Source organism: Diceros bicornis, chromosome 37, assembly GCF_020826845.1.
Source record: "Diceros bicornis minor isolate mBicDic1 chromosome 37, mDicBic1.mat.cur, whole genome shotgun sequence".
Lineage (NCBI taxonomy): Eukaryota > Metazoa > Chordata > Mammalia > Perissodactyla > Rhinocerotidae > Diceros > Diceros bicornis.
Genome location: NC_080776.1, coordinates 15,007,147 through 15,029,400, shown reverse-complemented (window position 1 = coordinate 15,029,400; position 22,254 = coordinate 15,007,147). Strand labels below are relative to the sequence as shown.

At 40.6% G+C, this 22,254-nt stretch overlaps 1 protein-coding gene across 1 annotated transcript in view; it reads right to left on the bottom strand.

The window, feature by feature from the left end:
- The window catches only part of NYAP2 (neuronal tyrosine-phosphorylated phosphoinositide-3-kinase adaptor 2), a 248,081-nt gene that overhangs the window by 53,777 nt on the left and 172,050 nt on the right, over window positions 1-22,254 (bottom strand). Inside the window, exon 4 of the mRNA XM_058533478.1 lies at window positions 14,691-14,900. Within this exon, the coding sequence (XP_058389461.1) occupies window positions 14,691-14,900 (210 nt within the window). The remainder of the gene's footprint in view (window positions 1-14,690; window positions 14,901-22,254) is intronic.

The following is a 22,254-nucleotide window of genomic DNA, read 5'->3' as shown; positions in this document are numbered from 1 at the left end:
GTGAACACTGTTGGCGGAGCGTACCCACGGAGCCTTTCCAAAGAAAGCCAATTACTGCTAACTAGGAGCAATGTCAGGGTGGCAATGTCAATGTCTCCTTCTAGAGAGGGCACAGGGTGGGGCCATGTCTCCTGCAGTGAAAGACACAGGAGCTGGCACTACAGTCAAAACTCGAGCCAGCGTGTTGTCATCGTGGTTCTCAAACAGGATTAATCTATTGAGAGGCAAATAAGGTGAAGGCACCCTCTGCATTATCTGAACTGTTTATGCCTACTTAATTACTTTTGCCCAAGAGAATTAGAGAGTAGTTGGAAAATCAGAATTTCTCTAACAAGAATGAAATTACTGTCAAGTTGTATTTTTTTCCAGCAGTTTTCAGGGTATCTGACATAGTATACAATGTCGTGGTTTATGCATTGTTTTGGTAGAAATCAAGTTTAAGAAACTACATGTGTGTATGTGTGTGTATATACACTCACACAAATAGTTATATATAGTAAATGATAATAAGTTAGCTGACTTTGCAAATAGGATTACATAAGACCCAAGCTTAAAACCCATAAATGGTTTTATACACACACACACACACACACACACACACACACACATCAGTTAATATTACCGAATTCCTTCACTCCAGACTGCTCGCATAACCAACCGTCTAGCTAGAAAAAAATTTCAAAAAACATTATAAACAGTTTAGAGGAAACCCTACAAACTACTGGAAAACAAAGTCCAGAGTCCTCTTACTGAATCAGGGACAATAACGCCCTCTTGCTGTAAAACATCAAGTGCCACCATAGGCAAACATAAGCTCCTTGAAGGCAGATGTCACCTGTCACCATCTCACAGTGTGCTGTTCAAAACTGGCTCTCACAGGTTTGCTGAATGAGTAAATGACTGAACCAAAGAAAGACAAGCATACATAATGTCGCTATTTTTTAGGGAAGAAAAAAGCACATGTATGACATGGTTGCTCAGGTGCTCAAGAATTAATTTTTAGATATATCAAAACAATCAGTTATAAACATTGCTCAGTCAGTTATAGGAACAGAGAAATGTCATGGGCTAGAGAGTGGAGAAAACATTTCTTCGTTGGATTTATGAGACAGGTTATTTGGGGCAGCATATTTATCTTCATAATTCTGTTTCCCCTGGTTTAGGATGATACTACATTAGCTGACTTTGTAAATCTGATCCCTGAGTTTAAAATCCCAGGAGTTTAAAATCCATGAGTGGCTTCCTGTCACTGTTAGGTAAGACCCAAATCACGATGCGGCCAGCTCAGCCTAGCCGTGTCAGGCTTCCTCTCTCGCCTCGCTCCCTTGCTCCCAGCCCCCCTTTCAGCCACTCTCCCACACATGCCCTCAAGTCACAGAGTCATTGTCCCTCCTGGGTCCTCTTTCTTGATTGTTCTTTCTCCTAATTCACCTGAGATCTCAGTTCCCAAGTCATCAGGATGCCATGTGGCACACTCAAGAGAGAGCATGGTGTCATTTTCCTTGGTGGCTTTCGTCACAGATTGTAACTACACTTTTCACTTTTGTGATTAAAAGCCATTTCCCCCACTGGCACACGCTCAATGCTTGATAACATTGTACCGAAAAACACAGATCAATAAATGAATGAATTCGTGGGCTTGAAGGTGGAAATAGGGAAACTCAAGCTAACTAAATCATGGGAATAGAGATGTACTATGGGTCAGAAATCTGAAATCCCTTTCTTGATTTGGGTCTACCTCTTACCAATGAGTCTGGGCAACTGAATTGATTTCTCTTGAGCTTCAATTTGGTCACCTAAAAAATCAGATCTGTCAAAACGGACCATAGTGTAGCCATTTTAAAATGGAATCAGAGCTGCCTTTCCAGAGAAAGTGTCTTAAACCTTGGGCTGGGCCAAACGCTTGGACTGGGCCAAAATGGCAATTGTTTTACAAGCAATTATTTGAGAAGTCAGCAGGAGAACAGACATCCCGATCACAGAGACAGGACTGTGGACTTTCTGAAGATAGAATCAATAGTCAATCAATGTTTAGCCAAGACTAGCTCTCTGCCTCCGACTCCAATTAAAATTCTTTGTAATGCAACCTCTCTTCTTTGCCTTTAAAAGCCCCTGACTTTTACTCCTCATCGGGACACTATTTGAGTTTCTACCTGAATCTGTGCTTTCGGAATTGCAATTCTTTGAACCCAAATAAACGCATAGCCTCTTAAACTGGTTTCTGTTTTCGTAGGTTGACAGATCATAACACCAGCCCAAAGATGTGCAGGATTTTGTGAAGATCAAATGAAACAGCACGTATAATAGCATTTTAAAAGCTAACACATTGTATATAAATAGAAGGCATTATTTTAAATGGGTCACAGATAATCTACAAAGGCGATCAACTTAAATTCCATAATTCAGTTTAAATACAATGTGCAATAATCTTAGAGCAAATTTTGTAATTAGATCATATTCTGTTTTCTTTAAACTTGTGTATTTAACTATTAATTTTAACACAGGGGACCTTAGATGCAATCTGAAAACAATGTTATTTTTTTTCTCCCCACAAACCAGTTCCACTCTGCTCTGGGGGGTGCCAGTTCTTTCTTACCCTTTGGATAAACCCTAAGCCAAGTCCCAGAACTTTCCTTTACATTTTGATAATTAAAAATCCTTCAGTTTCTTCAGGTCACAGAAAGTCTCACTGAAGTAATCATTTAAACGCCTAGTTCCTTTCATTAATTACCATTTTGAACTTTATTTCAAGGAAACGCTTCTCTCCTGGCCCAATTTAGGCCCGCTCCTAGCACACAGAGGAGATGGCCTCTCTCTCTTTGCCTCGCCTGCAGGTTCTTTGCCCCTCTGCCCTCCACTTGGTCCCCACCATGTCTGCCCTCACATGGGCTGAGGTAGATGGAAGGAGGAGAGGTGAGGGGCCAGGAAAGGTCTTCTTGACTGGCACTAGCATGAGCTGCTGTGTCTCTCACACTCTGAGGGACGGGAAGAGAGGTGAACACCTCTCTTCTTGGGGTGCTTTCAAGTATACCCTGAAGGCCTCCCATGACTAGCCATCTCTCACTTGGACATCTCCTGGCTGTTTGCCCACTCGGCATCCTGTAGTACACCTTGAGCCGTATCCTAGCGAGTCCTTGCTGCTCAAGGCAGCCACATGATCTAAGCCACCTCCAGGGTTTTCCTCTATGGCTTAATCTGGTCCATGGGAAACACACTTTACACACATCTTTAACCCATCATCAAGGCTGGAGAGTTACTTGCCAAGCAGCTTTCTGCTCTGTGGTCACAGGCCATTCAGCTCATCTCTTAGACTTTTTTTTTTACTGTGTCCCCTCCATGACTAGATTTCCAATAACAAGACTTCCATGTGGTCGCATTAAAGCCTCTCTCACTTGATTTTCCACTGGGGGAGACACTTCTCACTTCTCATCCCTCCTCTATCAGGGAAGGAGACTTATCATGTACACATACACACACTCTCATACACACAAAGTCTATCTCGAAGTCTCTCTAACATCTAGTCTCTAATCTCTCAGCCTGTAACCAGTTTCCTAGGCTAGAGATGCGAGTTCAGTTAAGGACAACAAAATTCATTTTGATCACTTCCTTTTCAAGTTCTGCTTCTGTGGTCTAGTTTTATGCCTTGGAATGTGAGAGTAATTACCTTCTATCATTTTGCAATTAGCCTTCTGCATTTTATACCCTGTTTATTTACATTCAAACCCTGTAATGACACATTTAGGCTATTTAAAATGGTTAACTCACTCCCAGTTCTATTTTTCGGGTTGTTTCTCAAAGCCGTATCATCAGTATCTGGAGAAACACAAATAAAACTATTTCTCTGGTGAACACAAATTCTAGCAGGCAGAAGTCACTTTTTTCCACAGAGAAATAAAAGTGGGGTACTGGGGATATGACTTACATTACTCTCCAAAGACTCTCCAAATGAGAATTCTGTTATGTGTTTACCACTAGAATTCGGAAAGGGAGAGTTAAACTCTGGAGTGTGAAAATAGTGCACAGAACCTAGCAACAGGATCTGGCCAGTGCTCCCCGAGGAAATAACCAAGCACCCAATTATAACGGTGAGGAAAGCAGATGTGGGGAACTGTCTTCCGGTGCCTGAGCCGACGGTACAGAATGACAGCCTTGAGGGTCGTAGACACTGAAGCCCACAGCTGCCTGGGGCTGATGTGGAGCCAAGCAGGAAGTTAGTCAATATCCTACAGTGAAGCCCAAATTACAGTGGAGACCTGCTCTACCAGATTGGTTTGTTGTTCCTGTTGCATAATAAAAACGAATGCTATAACAGAGAACTCATGGTATCTACAGTAGACAGGCCCTAAACCGTGAAACCACGACACTAAAAAACGATGCTTTGACAAGTGGGATGCTGGGGGCCAGCCTGGTGGCATAGTGGTTAAGTTCGCACGCTCCACTTGGGCGGCCCAGGGTTCATGGGTTCGGATCTCGGGCGTGCACCGATCCACAGCTTGTCAAGCCATGCTGCGGCAGCGTCCTGTATAAAGTAGAGGAAGATGGGCACGGATGTTCCTCAGCAAAAAGAGGAGGATTGGCAAAGGATGTTAGCTCAGGGCTAATCTTCCTCAAAATAAATAAATAAATAAAAATGAAAAGTGAGATGCTGACACAAAAGATGGGAAGGTGGATTTTCACTTTTTACTTTGACTGTTTTTCGATGAGCATGCTCTACTTATGACAGGAAAGCATTTCCATTTGAGGGAAAACCAGCCAGATTCAAACAGACCATGCTGTCTACATCAGTTAATTATTTCTTACTACACCAAACTGAGTGACTCAAAAACACACTCATTTAGTTTTGTTCACGTCTATGGGTCAGTTGGGTGGTTCTTCTGATCTTGGCTGGGCTCACGCACGCATCTGTGGTCAGCTGTGGGTCAAGCAGGTATTTCTGCTGTTTCATGCTGTGCTGTCTCAGGTTTGGGGGTTGGCCAGCTGAAGGCTGGGGACTCTTGGCTTTCCTCCATATTCTCCAACAGGCTAGCTCAAGTTTGTTTACATGTGGTGGTAGGGTTGGAAAAGAGCAAGTGGACGCATTCATGGCCTCTTCAGGGTGAGGCTCAGAATTGACAGTCACTTCCATCTCATTCTACAGGTCAAGGCAAGACACAAGGCCAGCTTCAGGGAGAAAGAGACCTTACTTCTTGATAAGGAGTTGTGACAGCACATTGCAAAGGGTGTGGATATAGGGAGAGAGGAGGAGTTGTGACCAGTACTGCAACCACAGCATCCCAAAGGAGCCAGGCCACATGAAGAACTTGAAGAAAGAGAAGAGGGTATAGTTCGAGAATTATGTAGCTACAGGCATGCCTCAGAGACATTGTAGGTTTGGTTCCAGACCACTGCAATGAAGCGAATGTCAACAATAAAGCCAGTCACACAAATTTTTTGTTTCCCAGTGAATGTAAAAGTTATGTTTACACTATACTGTAGTCTCTTAAGTGTGCAATTGCATTACATCTAAAAAAATAATGTACATTCCTGAAATAAAAAGTACTTTATTGCTTAAAAATGCAAATGCTGTTGGAAAAATGGTGCCAGTAGACGTGCTCAATGCAGGATTGCCACCACAGTCTTTCAATTTGTAAAAAACGCTATATCCGCAAAGCACAATAAAGTGAAGTGCAATCAAAGGAGGTACGTCTGTATATTAAAATGTTTAATATTCATCAGGTTCTAAAAGTAAATCTTGTTCACCCACACTTCTGTGAGTGAGCTGCAGGGAAGACTAGCTCCACCTAATATGCCTGTCTCCTACTTGTCATGCTAGTATCAAATTTAATATCACTTTCTCCAGGAAGCCTGTCTGAATTACCTTCCTTTTATTTATTTATTTTTTGTGTGAGGAAGATCAGCCCTGAGCTAACATCTGCCAATCCTCCTCTTTTTGCTGAGGAAGACTGGCCCTGGGCTAACATCCATGCCCATCTTCCTCCTCTCTATATGGGACGCCGCCACAGCACGGCTTGCCAAGTGGTGCGGCGGTGCGCACCCAGAATCCGAACCGGAGAACCCCGGGCTGCCGCAGCGGAGTGCGCTCACTTAACCGCTTGCGCCACTGGGCTGGCCCCTGAATTACCTTCCTTTTAGCCAGAGAATAAATCATGTGATTGTGCCCAGCATCTCCCCTTCATAACATTTATAAGAATCTGTTGTTTTATTTTCTGTCTTCATGGCTGGACTATAAGCTTTGGGGGTACAGGGTCTAGCCTACCATATTTACCTTCTATACTCTGCACCCCCACACCTAGTTCCTGCATGGCACAGAGTAGATGCTGAATAAATTTTTGTTAGAAAACAAAAATGAAGGGAACGAATGACTGCATTAATAGGTGAATGAATGTCAAGTCCGGTACTTATTAAAGAAAATGTCTACCTTTGTGGATATCAACATTTTCTTGCGATTCTCACATCCTTGTCAACGCAATTTTAAATCCCCTTCACTGCTACCAAGCAGAACAGAAACATTGCGGGAGATTAAGATTACTTTTTGATAACTGTGTATAATGCAGCAACCAAGTCTTAAAAGTCTCCACCTGATCCTTTCTCTAAATTTCATAAACATAGACTCAAGAGAATCCAAAAATGGCAGTCACGCCGGCCTAAAATCTTTATTGCAAAATGCACAAATGAAGGAAGCACAGGCTGTTGCACTAATAGTCCTATAGCCAGTTATAAAATGCATAGCTCAAGAAAACCTTATATCATATTTGTAATGAGTTGAGCTTTCCAAAGGAAGCATTCAGTCTTGATCCTAGAAAAAAATCAGAGATCTTTCCAGTAAAATTGAATGAGAACAGAGTAAACTTTGGTCTACTAGTTATTACAAACCAGCTGTGTACTAGGTGTTTCTATGCATTTTTTAATTTAATCCTCATAATGACCTACACAGTGAGATTTCCTTTATCTTTTCTGCAAAGATAGAGACACTGGGGCACAGGAGTATTATGTAATTTCCTCAAGTCACTACCATCAAAGTATTAATTTATTAACATTGTTGTAAAGCATGGTTTACTTGCACTTTTTTTTTAAAAAAAGGAACTATATAGATTTATTACAGTTTGCCAGGAACAACTGTCATACATACTGTTCCACAGTTTCCAGCGCTGCTGCCCAAGGCTATGCTGCTATCCTGTTTTTCACTTCTTTAAATTTGTGTGCATGGCACTCTTCTTGGATATGAAGGGCTGAATCATAAATTCTGAGATACAGCAGCCGGAGGTTTATCAGCAAAGTTAGCCAGTCATCCCAGCGTTATCAAGTAAAGTACAGTAAGTATGTTTCAGAATTTTCAAGAGGAAAGCATCTTTCCTACAAATTAACTGATAAAAATTTAGTTCCAAAGACTACACTCTTGGATTCAACTGCAGTTCCCTTTCCTGAATCCCGGTTTTCTGTTGCTTATACTAAATGGCCCCATTCTGCTAGATCTCCTTCCTAGGTATCCACTCACAGGCCTGTGGCTAACACCCTAACATCTTTGTGATCTTCCCAATCTTCAAAGACGTGATTAGAATATGAATTAGAGCTGCAAATGTCTTAAGAACCATAGTTTGAGGTGTGGGTGTGCTAAATGTCATGTTGGAGCCAGAGTTCTCAGCATCCCCAGCAAAACAACCCCCTTTTGCTGCGCTTCTCTTGCTATCTTCCCTGTCTAAATTCTGCTCAGTTCAAGGCTCAGCTCGAATGCCAGTACTTATAGGAAACTTTCCTTTATTACCCCATTACTCTCAGCTCTGCTGCAAAGATATCTGCAAAGGTGTCTGGACTCATAGTGACGACTAGTGTTTATTTAATATTGTCTTCCAGACACCCTGCTAAGTGTGTTCATGTGTTACCTCATTTAATTCTCACCTTTAATTCTCAATAATGTCTATGCTTTAGGTACTATTACCATTCATCTTTTACAGATGAAGCTCAGATAAATGAAGGGACATGCCCAATGTCATCAGTAATAAAAATCAGAATCCAGGGGCCGGACCAGTGGCGTAGTGGTTAAGTTTGTGCACTCTGCTTTGGCGGCCCAGGGTTCGTGGGTTCAGATCCCAGGCCCGGACCTGCACACCACTTATCAAGCCACGCTGTGGCAGCGTCCCACATACAAGGTAGAGAAAGATGGGCATGGATGTTAGCCCAGGGCCAATCTTCCTCAGCAAAAAGAGAAGGATTAGCAATGAATGTTAGTTCAGGGCTAATCTTCCTCACAAAAAGAAAAAAAAAATCAGAATCCAGATTTAGATCCAGAGCTGCTGGCTGCCCAAACCTCAGTACTCAACCACTATATTACACTGTATGCTCGCATTTATAATTAGAATAAAATTTACTCTACAAGTGTGATGTGCGAGAAATGGCACATTTCTTTGTTTTCTTCAAACAAAATTAAATCCATATCCCTTTTCACTTCTCTGAACTTGTGTGCACAGGACTCCTCTTGGATATGAAGGGCTGACTCATGAATTGTGGGGGAACATGCTTCCCTATGAAAAGGCCCAGAACTGTTGTGCAGAGCAGAATATACCAGATGGTCCTTCTAGTCTTCAGCCCACACTGGTTATCACAGGGAGTCTATTTTCCAAGCATAAAGAGCCCCTTGAAGTACAGAATTCCATATTTTGGAGGTTGGAACCATAAAGCATACGTTTAGCCTCACTGGAAGCCCCATGCAAACTCCACCCCACCTGTCTTACCTCCCAATCAGAGGCCCGTGCCACTTTGCCGGGATGCTATGAAGGATTAGGCTGCTTCTTACAGTTTATGAAATGCCAGACCTCTGTTCTTTCAGAGTTAAGAAATTCCCCCTCCCTTCTTGACTGTCAAAGGCCATGTGCCTCTCCCTAATTCCCACTTCCACCCTTAGCTTAGCCTTAGCATAACCTTCTCAAGGAGCTGCAGTTTCTGGAAAATAAAAGCCAGGAAGTCAGATATCTACTGGCCCCTGCTGCTTCTGCCATAACCCAACCTCTCTGTGCTTCAGGGTCAAATTCACACCTCCACTGAATGGCCATCTCTTGATTTTACAAACCAGAAAATGTAAATTGACAGCCTTTAGGTTTTACTCAGGCAGAGGAAGCAAATTATTGAATTCAATGTTTTGTGAAAATTGAGCTATATTTAAAAATTGGGAGTTTTCACATAATAGCATTAAATCTGGGAATCTGGGGTGAGCATCTCTTATGGTGAGCATCCGCTGGTGCTGAGTAGCTTCTGTCCCCTTGAGATACCCCTGTGTTTTCCAGTTCACCTGCTTTTCCAGCACTCAGTCCTGCTGTTCATCAGTTGGCAATAGATTTTCTTTGCAATGGAGAAATATTTCTCCATACCTATGCTTCTAACGTGGAAATATATAACTTTACACCAAAAGGACTTCAAGTTTCAAGAAAAATGGGGAAAATATTTTCCTTTGTGGGAGCAACAAACATTCCTATGTATGTAATGTGCAAGCAAAACATGTTTGTTTTGAAGGAGGCATCTCTCCTAACACACTCACTAATGTCACCTGCCTGTCCTCCAGGCTGCTCAGTTTGCATCCTGTGGTGGACCTTCTCAGAACAGCAGAAACACACAAAGTTGAACACACAGAAGCTGAGGTCTTTTTAAGATCATTCCATATGGGGCTAAGCCAAACCCTTCAGAGTTTACTTCCAAAATGCTTCTTCAGTCAGGCTGGCCTGGCAGGGCCAAGTCAGGAGAGATCTGCCTCAGCCTTTGTTCTCCTTCTTCATCCCATGTGGAAAGTTCTATCTATACATTTCTACTCAATTAAAAACAGTAATAATTATTTTTTAAAAGACCTGATATAATCTTGGATTAAGACTCAATGTCTCCCATTAAGCCCTCCATCTTTTTTCAAGCCCGCACTAATTTTCTGTTTTCTGAATGATATTAAATGTATAATAAAGAGCAGATAATAATGATTATAATACATTTAATTGTAATCTAATTAATTTATGTTCAATAGTTTTGTGTCATAAAGAAGCATAGTAAGACCTTTGAGTGGCAGAAACCATGTTTTATGTAGCCTATGATGTGTGTGTGTACATGTTTGTCCCCCCAGAAACCACTACAGAGTTGGATACAAGCTGCTTGGAAACTATTCGTTGATTGATTCAGTGATTGAAATCTGAATTTTTGTTAATACCTGACTTACTTGTATAATTTCCACTTTTTCCCATTATATTCACGAGTATTTGGGTCCCAGCCCTCCACCGCCTTCAAGAATCACCCTCTGGGGAATCTCTGATGTACTAAACAACAGTGACTTTAATAAAGTACCGTAGCGACCAGTGGCATTGTTAATTAGAATTGAGATCTCCTGACACATTTCTTCGCTTTACTTCAGCAATTCCTCCACTCCTCAAAAGAGCCATTAAGAACAACCATTTCAAGTGGCTAAACTACTTTTGGTAAAGCAATAGTCTGTGACTGGTAGGAGTTTGTGTTTGCGTGTTTGTGGGAGGCGGGCAGAGAGAAGAAGGTGGGGGGGGGCGGGGAGAGAGAGAGAGAGAGAGAGGCGGGAGAGAGGAAGAGGGAGAACCAGAGGCAGAGAGTTGACAGAGAGAGAGGGATTTATAGGTGGAATCTCCTTTCCTGTCTAGTGTTAGTTGCGGAGTTGAGTACCTCTGTTGCGTAGGGAAGAGAGTTATCAGTTGCAGTTCTAGTGTTTCTGGTAGAGAATTAGTAGCTTAGTGGCCCAGTGACAAGGAGACAATACTGAAGAGGAAGTGTGAAGAAGGAGAAAGAGTAAATAATAACTCATTTTCTTCTGTTCCAGAATAGCAAGTCTAAAATGCTCTCTCCACTACTTATTTGCCTATTCTGGGCGAAGGCCATCTCACTAATGAGTATTCTTCAAGTAGTGCACGGTTTGTTTAAAACACCAAAGGTGAGTGCACTTCAGATATTCTATTCTATACATTTTTGCTAGTGGAACTATGGCATCTTCTAGTATAGGATTGGCACATGTGAGGTTCATTCTCTTTAGGAAAATAAAAACCACCAACACAATAAACGTTCTTCCTTTTCTCCTTTTTCCCTCAAAACTGATGTAAGGGTAGACTCAATAGATATAATTTCAGGGATACATTTGGGAGGCACTGACTTCTAAAAGTTCAAGAAACTGTAATGCTTTTGAGTGTTCATGTTGGTAGTTTCACTTTCACATAAGAAACTCTAATTTGCACCAACGTTATATATGTGACTACATTTGCCCCTACGTTTCCCATTTCTTTTAATATAGATACAAAAATGTCTTTATCGAAAATATAACAAAAATCTTCTTCTTCCACCTTTATTTACCTCCTTCATAATCTAAGATGGAGAGTGTGAGTGACTAAAGATATTTATGTCATTTCTTCTGGTCAGTAGACAATTTACTGCTCTACCAACAGAGCTGAAAGACTCAAGAGAGTAGATTTGAGATGCCATAAAGCAAAAGAGATGCTTCAGGAGTTTGCAGCAGAAGAAAGTGAAAGTAGGTTATAAATTCTGTTTACACTCTGAATTTCTTAGAAGATTCATGTCAAAGTGTCAAAAATATATTACAATTTACCCATTTTTATGCAACTTACTAAGTTTCCAGTGAAAATTTAATTGTGGACCATCTAATTGTTTCGTTTCCATTTATTTCACAGGTTCTTCTTCCTTGGCCCACACTTTGAAATGCTTGGATTCCCCAGGATCCAATCTCCATTTCCTTCCCATCTCAGTTTCCTGCTCTCCTAGTTGAGAATCATCCAGTCCTAGGGTTCTAACCACTCCAACAGTCTCTAGTCTCAGTCTCTAACACCACTAACTCTCATTAGCTCCAGATCTGTAATTCCAACTGTCTATTAGCTTCTCAGCTAGATGTCCCAGAGCACTTCCAACTTAACATAGTCAAAATTTAAGTCCTGACTTTCCCACACAAACCTCGCTCCACATCTCATATTGACTATATCTCTATTTTAGCAAATGGCCTCCCAGTCACCCATGCTTGAAGCCTTGGAGTCACCACTGGATCCTTCATTACGAAAACTGAAATACATTATACCTATCTTAAAAAATATTTAGGGGCCGGCCTGGTGGCGCAAGTGGTTAAGTGCTCGCGCTCTGCTGCGGCGGCCCGGGGTTCGCCAGTTCAGATCCCGGCGTGCACCGACGCACCATTTGTCAAGCCATGCTGTGGTGGCACCCCATATAAAGTAGAGGAAGATGGGCACGGATGTTAGCCCAGGGGCAGTCTTCCTCAGCAAAAACAGGACAATTGGCAGATATTAGCTCAGGGCCGATCTTCCTCACAAAAAAAAATATATATATATATATTTACATGACTCCAAAATATCCTCCACATATTGTTCAAATCTTAACCAGGATGTGGCAGATACTTTCCACTTCTTATGCAACATCATCCCCCCCTTATCCTTAACATACCTACAGACTGTTGACTTCATTTCCAGGTAGAAGGTAGAGGCCCCTTGATTTAAGGGAAAGAAGGACCTTCCATAAGTACATGGCAATTCCATTCCCCTTCCCTCAGTGATTGGTCCAGAGGACATGTTCCCCAGTTCTGACCAACTAGATGAAGGGAGAGTCTACTGGGCCTTGATGTCCAGAACTGTCATAGTCAATGCACGATCATGAAAAAAATCGTCAAGGGTAGCAGAACTGGTGAGTTAGGAGGAGAGAAGTTTCCTGGATCCTCAATGACTTACTGAAGAGTTGCAAGACACCTGGAGCTGCCTGTCTCCAGACTGGGTGTGATAGGAGTTGACAAAGGCCATTATTATTTAAGCCTCTGTTAATTGACACTTTGTGGCTGAAAGCATTTCTAACTAATACACAAGGCCCTTCAGGATTCTTGCTATCTGGTCCTGCCTACACGGTAATTTCTTCAGTCAATCTTCCGCCACCCTTCACACCAAACACTCTAGGTTCCGCCCCATGGCGCTTTACGTTTTCATCCAGAAGACAGACTTCTTTTCTGTCATCTTCCTGGTAAGCAGCTCTTGATTTTTCAAGCTCTAGTTCAAATGTTACATCCTAAAGCAATTATTATTTTATCTACCAAAAGCCCCTGATTGTTCTTGCCAAAATCATATCTTCCCAAGAAAAACTGATTGATTGCTCCTCTGTTTCACATATTATTTGTATATAATACGTAATACTGCAATGATCCATTTGTCTGTCTTGCATTTGACTTTGAGCATTTAAATGTGAGGCTGTGTTATTCAGCATTGTGCTCTCAGATCCTAGGACAGTGGCTGTTACATAATAAACACTCAGGCAATGCTTTTGGTTTTTATAAAATAATCTTTGGTCATAATAAGAGCAGATATTGTTCATGTTTTTCAGATAGAACTGGTAGAAAACTAGATAATTTTTTTAATATTAATAATAGACCTAAAACTAATCATAATTCCCAATTAAATAGAGATGTAAACCTTCTTTGGGAGTGGTTTTTTTCCCCTACAAAATACTATTTGTTCCTTATGTTTCTTTTTCTTTTTGAGAAAATGTTCAGATTTCTTCTCATATACCTATTTATACTTTACTATCAAAAATATATTTTTTAATTTCTGCTAAATTCACGTAATATTCCTTCTCCCAGATTTGAACTCATACTATTAAGTTGGTTATCCATATTGATACATGATATGACTCCATCACCAAAGCTTTAGGTTACATTTTAAGTCTGGGGAAGCTATTGCTCTGTCTCTACCTGGGTACTGTTCTAGAAACATCCCTTCCCAAGTACAGAGATCATTCATCCTGTTTCAATTCTAACTTGTGCATGACTGTCAGAGATACCCCAGGCTAAATTCTTGTAAATTGCTTTCCAAGATGAGTATTAGAGTTAAAAAGAACATTAAAGGATTGGTCTTTTCTTCAGAGCTCTAATACTCTGAAGGAATAGAAACCTGAACACTACAGGCAATTGCTTGATTATTTGTTGTCTATTTCAATTGACAGCTCTCTGTGAGTCCATTATGTAGATTAACCAGTTCAAAGCAAACATATGCTGCTTTTAAAAAATTGTTGTTTAATAATATTTACCTATTAACAATGCAAAACTGCACTGCAGATTTTAATTTCAGCTTGTGAAATTTAAAGGTGTATTAGATTATAATTTTCTAACTCTTTTGACTTAGATTTGGAAACTTAGTACCATGTCCAGCGCCCCGTTACTGTCTTCAGCCACCCACTTCAGATGCCTCCTAATATCTACTCTCTCTCCTGCCTTCAGATCATCTTTGTTACATTTTTATCCTCAATTCAACTTTTTGTTCATTTTTTTTCCAGTTGCCTAAAATCTTTTTTGAAGCAAAGGAGGCGTAAACTCTAAATCACTTAAACTTCATAAATTAAAACTGCTTTAGATGAGGCTTCTAGATGTTTCTGAAGAAATTTAGTACAAGATGTTTTGAGTTGTCAGGGCTGCTGTGTTGTCCAGCTCTAAGAAGCACCATTCACTTCTCTATCATCCATGTGAATAATGCCCCCTGGAGTGGTACAACATATTGTTACATCCCTTTATGTGAAGGGCTATTTATGCTATCTCTATGAGTAGAGACAGAGATATCTGTAGTTATGGTGCTCTAAGTGATAACTGCATAAAAGCAGTTTCTAGAATCATAAGGAATTACCGTCTGGGAGATCATTATCTTTCTTACCTGAGCTGTGGTTTCCTGCTAACAAGGTGGGGCTCACAGAACATCTTCCCAGTCTACTGGTGACCACAGGTGGCCCTGGTGTTCCATCCCATTCCTGAGCTTTGATAGGCTCTCTGGAGGAAGATGCCCCATGATGCCCTCTCTCTTTGCTGTCCAGCTTTGGTAACGGCTCTGTGCTGTGGCTCCGGACTTTCAGCTCCTCTGTCGATTCTGTGTATAAACCAGAGTTACATTCCAGTAAACGAAAGTTAAATCCTTCCAAAATTCCTTTAAAAAATTAAACAATGATTTTCTAAAATGCTTTCAAAGTATTTTTGGAAACTTAGACGAATGTTGGAGATTACAACGTTTAAATTTAACAGGGATGGAGGTTAAGATGGGGCCTTTTTTCTAAGGTGTGCCGACAAATATTGCTGAAAAAAAGTTTTCTTTTTGGCGGAGGAGAACCTCAACAAATCTTGGGTCTTGTTTAGTAACTCTGCCTTGTTTAAAGAGCACTTTACACTCACTCTCTTTACTTCCTAATCTTCCACTCATTCTGCTACCCACTGTGCCATAAATTCAGCCCAACCACCCTACTAAAACTGCTTTTGTTAAGATCACCTAGTGCCTTTTAGTTGGCAAACTGAGAAGACACTTTTAACTGTTTTACAACTCTGATTATTCTCTTATTTATATTTTCAATTCTCTGGGCTTCATTGATGGCCCATCTTCCTGTGTTGTGTTCTATGTCTAACACCATATCTGTGGCATTCACACCTTCTCTTCCTCCACACATCCCTTACATCTGGCTGTTCCCAAGGTTCTGGCTTAGCCACTGCTCTTCTCATTTTATATATACTCTTTCTGTGATTTTTATCTTCCAGGATTCAACTAGCAATCATCTGACTGTTAGTGATTTCTAAATAGTTTATTACACCCCTGGACCATTCTCCTAAGATTTAGACTCATTTATCCAACTGCCAGTGGGATGAATCCATCTGGATGCTCCATGGATGACACAAATTTAACATATCAGATACTAGATGGGCACCATGTTTTACTAAACTAATGGTTCCTCCTGTCCAGGCAACCATCCAAGCTACAAGCTTGTCTCTCCGTTTCTTTAACTGCTTCTCCCCAAATCCATCAGTCAATAGATTCCGCAGATTTTATTTCTGAATATCTTGCTCTCTCTTCTGTTGCACTTTGTATCATGTCTATCTCAACTGCTCTGGTTCAAGTTCTAATCATCGCCCTTGAATTATTGCAACTTGTCTCCTTGACTTTCTCCTTGACTCCCCAGTGTATAAGCTCCATATACCGCCCAAGCCATCTGTTTAAAATGCAAATCCCATCAAGTGTTTTTTCAGGCAATGGATGTGATAGCATTCTGTAATGCACACAGAGAAGTGTTTAAAAACAAAACCAAAAATGCAAATCTGTTCATAATGTACCCTTGACTAAAATCCTTCCAGAAGCCTCCTGTTACCCACAGAATCATGTCTAAGTCCTTCTTATGACACACAAGATTCTCCACCATCTCACTCCGCCCTTCCTCTCTAACTTCATCACTTTCCACTTAAACATTGTATTCAAGAAACATCACTAAACTGGTTGTAGCAGTCTTCCTCCCCACTCCACCTCCAACCAAAATAATGCTGTTTTCTGTAGCTACTATCTCCTATCTCACCTGCTTTGAATACCCTCATATCTTGTCTTTGCTCTGTAGACTCTCCTCAGCCCTGGTTACTCAATTTAAGTATCCTCTGAAGCCTCCCCCACCCATATCACCACCTCATGCGAGGATATGATCATCTCTGCATCGACATTTTCTTATATCATCTTTCTACATATCTGCTCTTCTCAAAAGGCCCTGAGTTCTTTGAAGGCAGGGACTGAGTGTTGTTCTTTGCTTTTCTTTTTTTTTTTTCCCATTTGGTGCCTCCAGCGCCTAGCATATTGCTCAGTAGGTATTTAATTAATTTATTTATTTAGTAGGTTTCTCAGCTCCTCAGGCATCTTTCTGATGTGTGTAGGAAATCCAACATTCCTAATGGAACAGGAGAATCAAGCAAGCATTATAAATGTATTGAAGTGGCACAGAGCTAATAGTATTTTGCAAAAATCTGATTATCTAACAATCACAAGTTGTAAAATTCACCAGGTTGAAAGTTTAAATTAAATAAAGACTCTTTGAGAAAGAGTATAATGAAAAAAATCACAGAAATGGTTCAGAGAAAGTGTATTTTGTTTTCTTTGTATGTAGGTTCAAATACTTAACAACGTTTAGCAGTGTGATACACAAATGTCACACATGGTTCCCCATTATCTGAACCTGTGGGGCAGAGATAGAACAGGTTGTAACACATAAGCAACCCTGGGTGAGGAATCTGAGGGGCCCAGCTTTGCAGCCCTGGTCATGGTCACGGGCTGGTGACCCATGTCACTAAGAACTTGATTTCTTCTCTTGGAGCCTCCTTTTACTTAACAATAAAACAGAAATAATACCAGCTCTGTCTAAATTCCCCAATTTAATTTGAAGGATCTAATAATATTCTACATTTTAAGATATTTTTAAAACTAGACAGTGCCACACATATAAAAAGTAACATTAATTTAAGTAAATTGTAGCCATTTGTCCTTTATGAATTTGTTTCATCTTTTTACATTCGGACTAGATAATCACTGAGAGACTGAATACACAAATGGAAAATTGCCAGACCACATATAAAAACAGAATTCCACCCATTTTCTACAGTAAGCCAACCTACCATCTTTAAGTCAGACTTTTAGGAAGTCAGACCACTATCTCTAGCAACCGGTCCAGGAAGCCAAACAATAACCTGTGTAACAATTGGCCCCAAACAGCCAGGACTTGATTAATAACTGACAGCTTACCAAATTTTTGCCCCAGCTTCCAATATAGGACCAACCAGAGAAAGTCAAATGTGTACCCCTAACCAATCACATAGGATGCCGTGCTTCTCGTTGGCCTGCCTACAGCTTCCTCATGCCAACAGCCTCCCCTTGGGACATAGCTGAAGCCTTCCTTTTTTCCCACTATAAAGTTTTCCCACTCTCCTCCCACCCTTTGAGTCTCCATCAAACGTAAGTGATGGTGGCTAACTGCCTTGCCATAGCGAGCTCTGAATAAATAGCCTTTGCCTGTTCTCATTTGTTGGGTCTTTGTTTATTTCCACATTGCTAATCCCTTCCAGCTCCAAGATGCTCTGCAGTTGTGTAAACACACGTCATGAATATTATTCTATGAGATAGAACTTAAACCAAGAGGGCAGTCTCATAACAACAACCTTAGACAGACTCCGGGCCTTTAAAAGGGCCAATAGAGAAAGCCTACGGCCCAGTTATACTGAAATCAAACATAAGAAGTCAAAATATTTTTAAAGTAATACATTCCAGCATAATAATTACAGCCAGACAATTTAAGCAACACTTGCTTTTCAGTGCCCTGAGTCAAATGGAATAAAACACGTATCAGAAAAGAACATCATAGACTATCTCCAAGCTGTTTATTCACAGTTTCAAAGAAAATGTAACTCCAGCTTCCAAATGTCACAGCCTCAAAGCCTAATGACCCATCTGTTTCACTCCACCTTCTCTTCTAGATTTTAAACAAACCATTGGGATGCTTGCTTTATTATCAACTTCTATACTTTTTTTCTATTGCCATCATTAAGCTAAGCGTTTACCATTTTTTGTCTTGTCTTTCACACACACACTTCTACCACTGGAATTGAAACTAATCAAATTAAAAAATGCTCAGACTTAACACGGGGTCCAATATTGTTCTTGCAGGTTCGGACGACACTTTCATATGAAAGGCTGAGGATGAGTGTCAAGGCACCTCCACCAGCATCAGTGTCTTTGTTCTCATTCAAATTACTCGCATACACAATACCAGGGAGGTGTCACTTAGGTCTCAAACCTCAACTAAATAAAAGCCCAATACAGCTTTGGAAACAAAAAGGAGTCTTTTTTTTTCTTTTCTTCCTTCTTTGTTTTCAAGTCCCAGAGGTTAGTCTTCAGCAAATTTTGGCAGGTATATTTAGAGAAACTTGAACAAAAGGATTGAAGAAATCATGGTACTCAGACTTATGCCTTTGTGCCTTAACATCTGCCTCCTACATAGAAAGCAGAGCTGAAAAATCTGTGAGAAAACCAAAATGTATTATGGAGCATTTCATTTGGGAATAAACCTGGTTTCCCATATACATTCAGGAACAGCTTCCTACAAAATGCATTTTCTAATTAAAATAAATACGAAAATCTTTAAAACCGTTGTTGGAAAGAGACAAATGGAAAGTGGGCAATTAGACTAACAAATATACACAATATTGAAAGCTCAAAGAAATCTATTCAGAGGAATACAGACGTATTTATCCATACCCATATATTTCAATGTTTTCTTAAAGTCTGTTGAAAACATGATTGATTTTAGTAACATAAACTTTCCTGAACAAGATCATTCTTAAGTGCTGTGGTCAAGTTTAATGTGGAATCTAAGTTCTTTCAGGGTTCACAGTTACAACCCTGCATGTAGCACAGGGCCAACAGCAGAGAATGTCTTTATCCTCTATTCATGGAATGAATGACTGAGTGTTGACTATTGCTCTAAAATGCAATGCCCGCATTGAAATCTCATCTTGAATTGAACTCTTGCTGTGAAAAATGCACGTGTTATTTCACTGCATCTGTCTTTCAGACTGTGTGTTTTGCACACTATGGTCTTAAACTTCTTATAGTATTTAAGCTGAAGAAGGATAAATAAGGATGAAAAACAGAAGCAATCTTTTCATGACCAAAATATTCTCTCCAGGATTCCAATCCATCACATCTCATGCCGCTAACTCTGAAGTTCCTCCTCAAAGTTTTCCCATTTCCTACCTCTTTATGCTGTCTCTGGGTCTACGTTTTTCTCTCCGGCTTCTACCTCATTCCTCTCCCTCTCCATTCCTGCCCTGGACCCTGAGCCACCTAGAACAACTTGGCTTCCTATGTCTGATGGGCTTTGCCATCAGATCTGCTCCCCAACAGACACTGAGTTTTCCCAGAATCTTTGATTCACTCTTCCTCATCAACATTCTCTCTCTCAATGAGCACATGGTACGGAGGATTCTTATAAATCTCTACAACCTAAGAATCCTTCCCAAACTCTAGAGACAAGGAAAACAGTATGACACTGATGGACCTTTACCTATGGCTGTCTGTATCAACTTAAAACTGACAGCATTATTCTTTCTCCAAACTTGATCTTTTTCTGGTTGGAAAGATCATGATTTTCAGAGTGATACAACTTGAGTTCCTATTTCAGCCATGCCATTTCTTTGCTATTTCAGCCATGCCATTTCTTTGCTATTTCACCTTAGTCAAGGCTACCTGAACCTCAATTTCCGTATCTGTAAATGGAGATAATAACAACTGCCGTTATTGTGTTCCTGTGAAGATTAAATGAGATAATGCTTTTAAAGTTCCTTACAGAGCATTGCTATCAACTATGTTAATTTTTCTTTTAGTGTTCCTTTAGGTACCCAAAGAAGACAGTTGGCAATCATCCTAAACTACCTCATACTCACATGGGGAGTGCCCATAACTTCACAGTCTTCAGGACCCAGACAGGAAACAGAAACGTGTAATGCTTTTCCACACTTGTCCCTCACCACCATCACTGCTTTAATTCTAGCTTTCATCTTTCCTCCTTTGTATTATGGCAAAACTCACTACCTGCCTGTCTCCTACCATGGTCCCCTTCAAATCTCTTTCCACATTACTTCCAGTATGAATCCAAAGGCCCCCCATGGCTTTAGAATCAGCTCCAATGCTTTGGGTTGTGTCCTACAGCCCTTCATGAACTGGTTTACAGCAGACCTTCTACATTTCTCTCCCATCACATATTTTAACTGTGGGATTGGTGAGTTATCTTCTCTATATTTGCTCTTCCTTCAGCCTGATGCACCTCTAACCCAAAATAGGATGATTAGCTAATCAGCTATATCTTCTTGTTTGGGAATATTTAACTTGGGTATTGTCATTCCAGGATTCCTTTCCTTGGTTTGAGTTAAAGACATGAGTGAAGGGTTAATATCAGGCATGGACTGCCCCTGTCCTGCTGTTCCACAGTACTTTCGCCTTTCCAATTACAGTAAGATAAAAGTGTAATGTTGCACCTGCTGTTAATTGTAAACCCCTGATCCGGTGGTCTGTACCTAGACAGGTGGCCTGGCATTTGTGGGGAGCCAAGGCTGCAGCTTCTTCGGGTCAAGGTGACACACATGTGCCTTGGTACTCATTCCAGCAGTTGTTAACCTCCTGTGTGGCTGTGTATATGGTAGCCGCTGCGTGTACCTATACAGGGTAGAGGCAAATTGCACTTCTATAAACTGGGTTAACAGGGTATTACATTCAAATCTTCTGTAATTGCCAGTTGAATCCTATGTACCATGGCACAGGACAGAGAGGTCATGCCTTGTGCTCCATGTCATAGCACTGCTATTACTTACTGCTCATAGTTGTTGATTTATACGTCTGATCTCCTCACTAGACTGTAAGCTTCCTAAGACTAAACACTACATCTTTCATGTTGGTACTCAATATCTAATAGAATCTTCAGTGAAAATTGACGGGATGAATCAATGCACGCATGCTCCACCCAGGACACTCCTGGATCTAACCCCATCCTTAGCCATGATTCACACCTCTCCTCCCACCTCTCCAATCTCACCCAGCACACGGGCCATGGCATGAACCCATAACCCTCACTGGCAAACATGAGTTGGCTACTGTAGCCAAAACTATTTTTTTGTTAACTCTTACATGTTTCTAATTGACTTGCTAATGATAGACCAGAAAACAAGTAATTTGCCTGGGAAAATGAGTATTATTTGGAAATATGACCAGTACACCATTTCCTTGGGGGAACTTAAGATTCCATTATCTTTTTTTTTTTTTTTGGAAATATTTAAAAGGATTAATTTGTCAAATAATTTAATTGTTTCAATGAACATCTAGATGATTCAAATGCTTTAGAAAAGAGGCTTTCATATTTGTGGTTTGTGACTGCTGTTATTCTGGAAATTTCACACTCTCACACAGGGATCCCTTGGTTACAAACTATAGACTCCAATTGTGCCTGGAAATACAGGGACCAAACCTCATGTTGCTGATGAGCATTCGAGCGTCCTGTGGACATAAAGAATGCTTCATAATTGTCATCTCATATTGTCATAGTCAGCAGGATCAAAGTCTCTCCATTCTATTCCAACTGCTGAACAATGAAAATAATGAAATGTGATCAAGGCAGATTAATTAGACAGAAAAGACAGCACATTTGAAGTGCTAAAGGAGGCAGTGAACTAAACTGCATTATCAGATGTGTATTAGGTTCAGTCATCAAACTTTAGAGCTGAAAGAGACCATGGACATCACAGTTGCAACAGCTCACGAAAAGCAAGGTGTGAGTATATGTAATTGCTAAGATGGACGTCCTGCCTTGGGAGGATAGTTCCAGGGAGGGGGAGTTCCCACCTCATGGGAAAGCTTGGCTCAATTTTGAACATCAGTAATT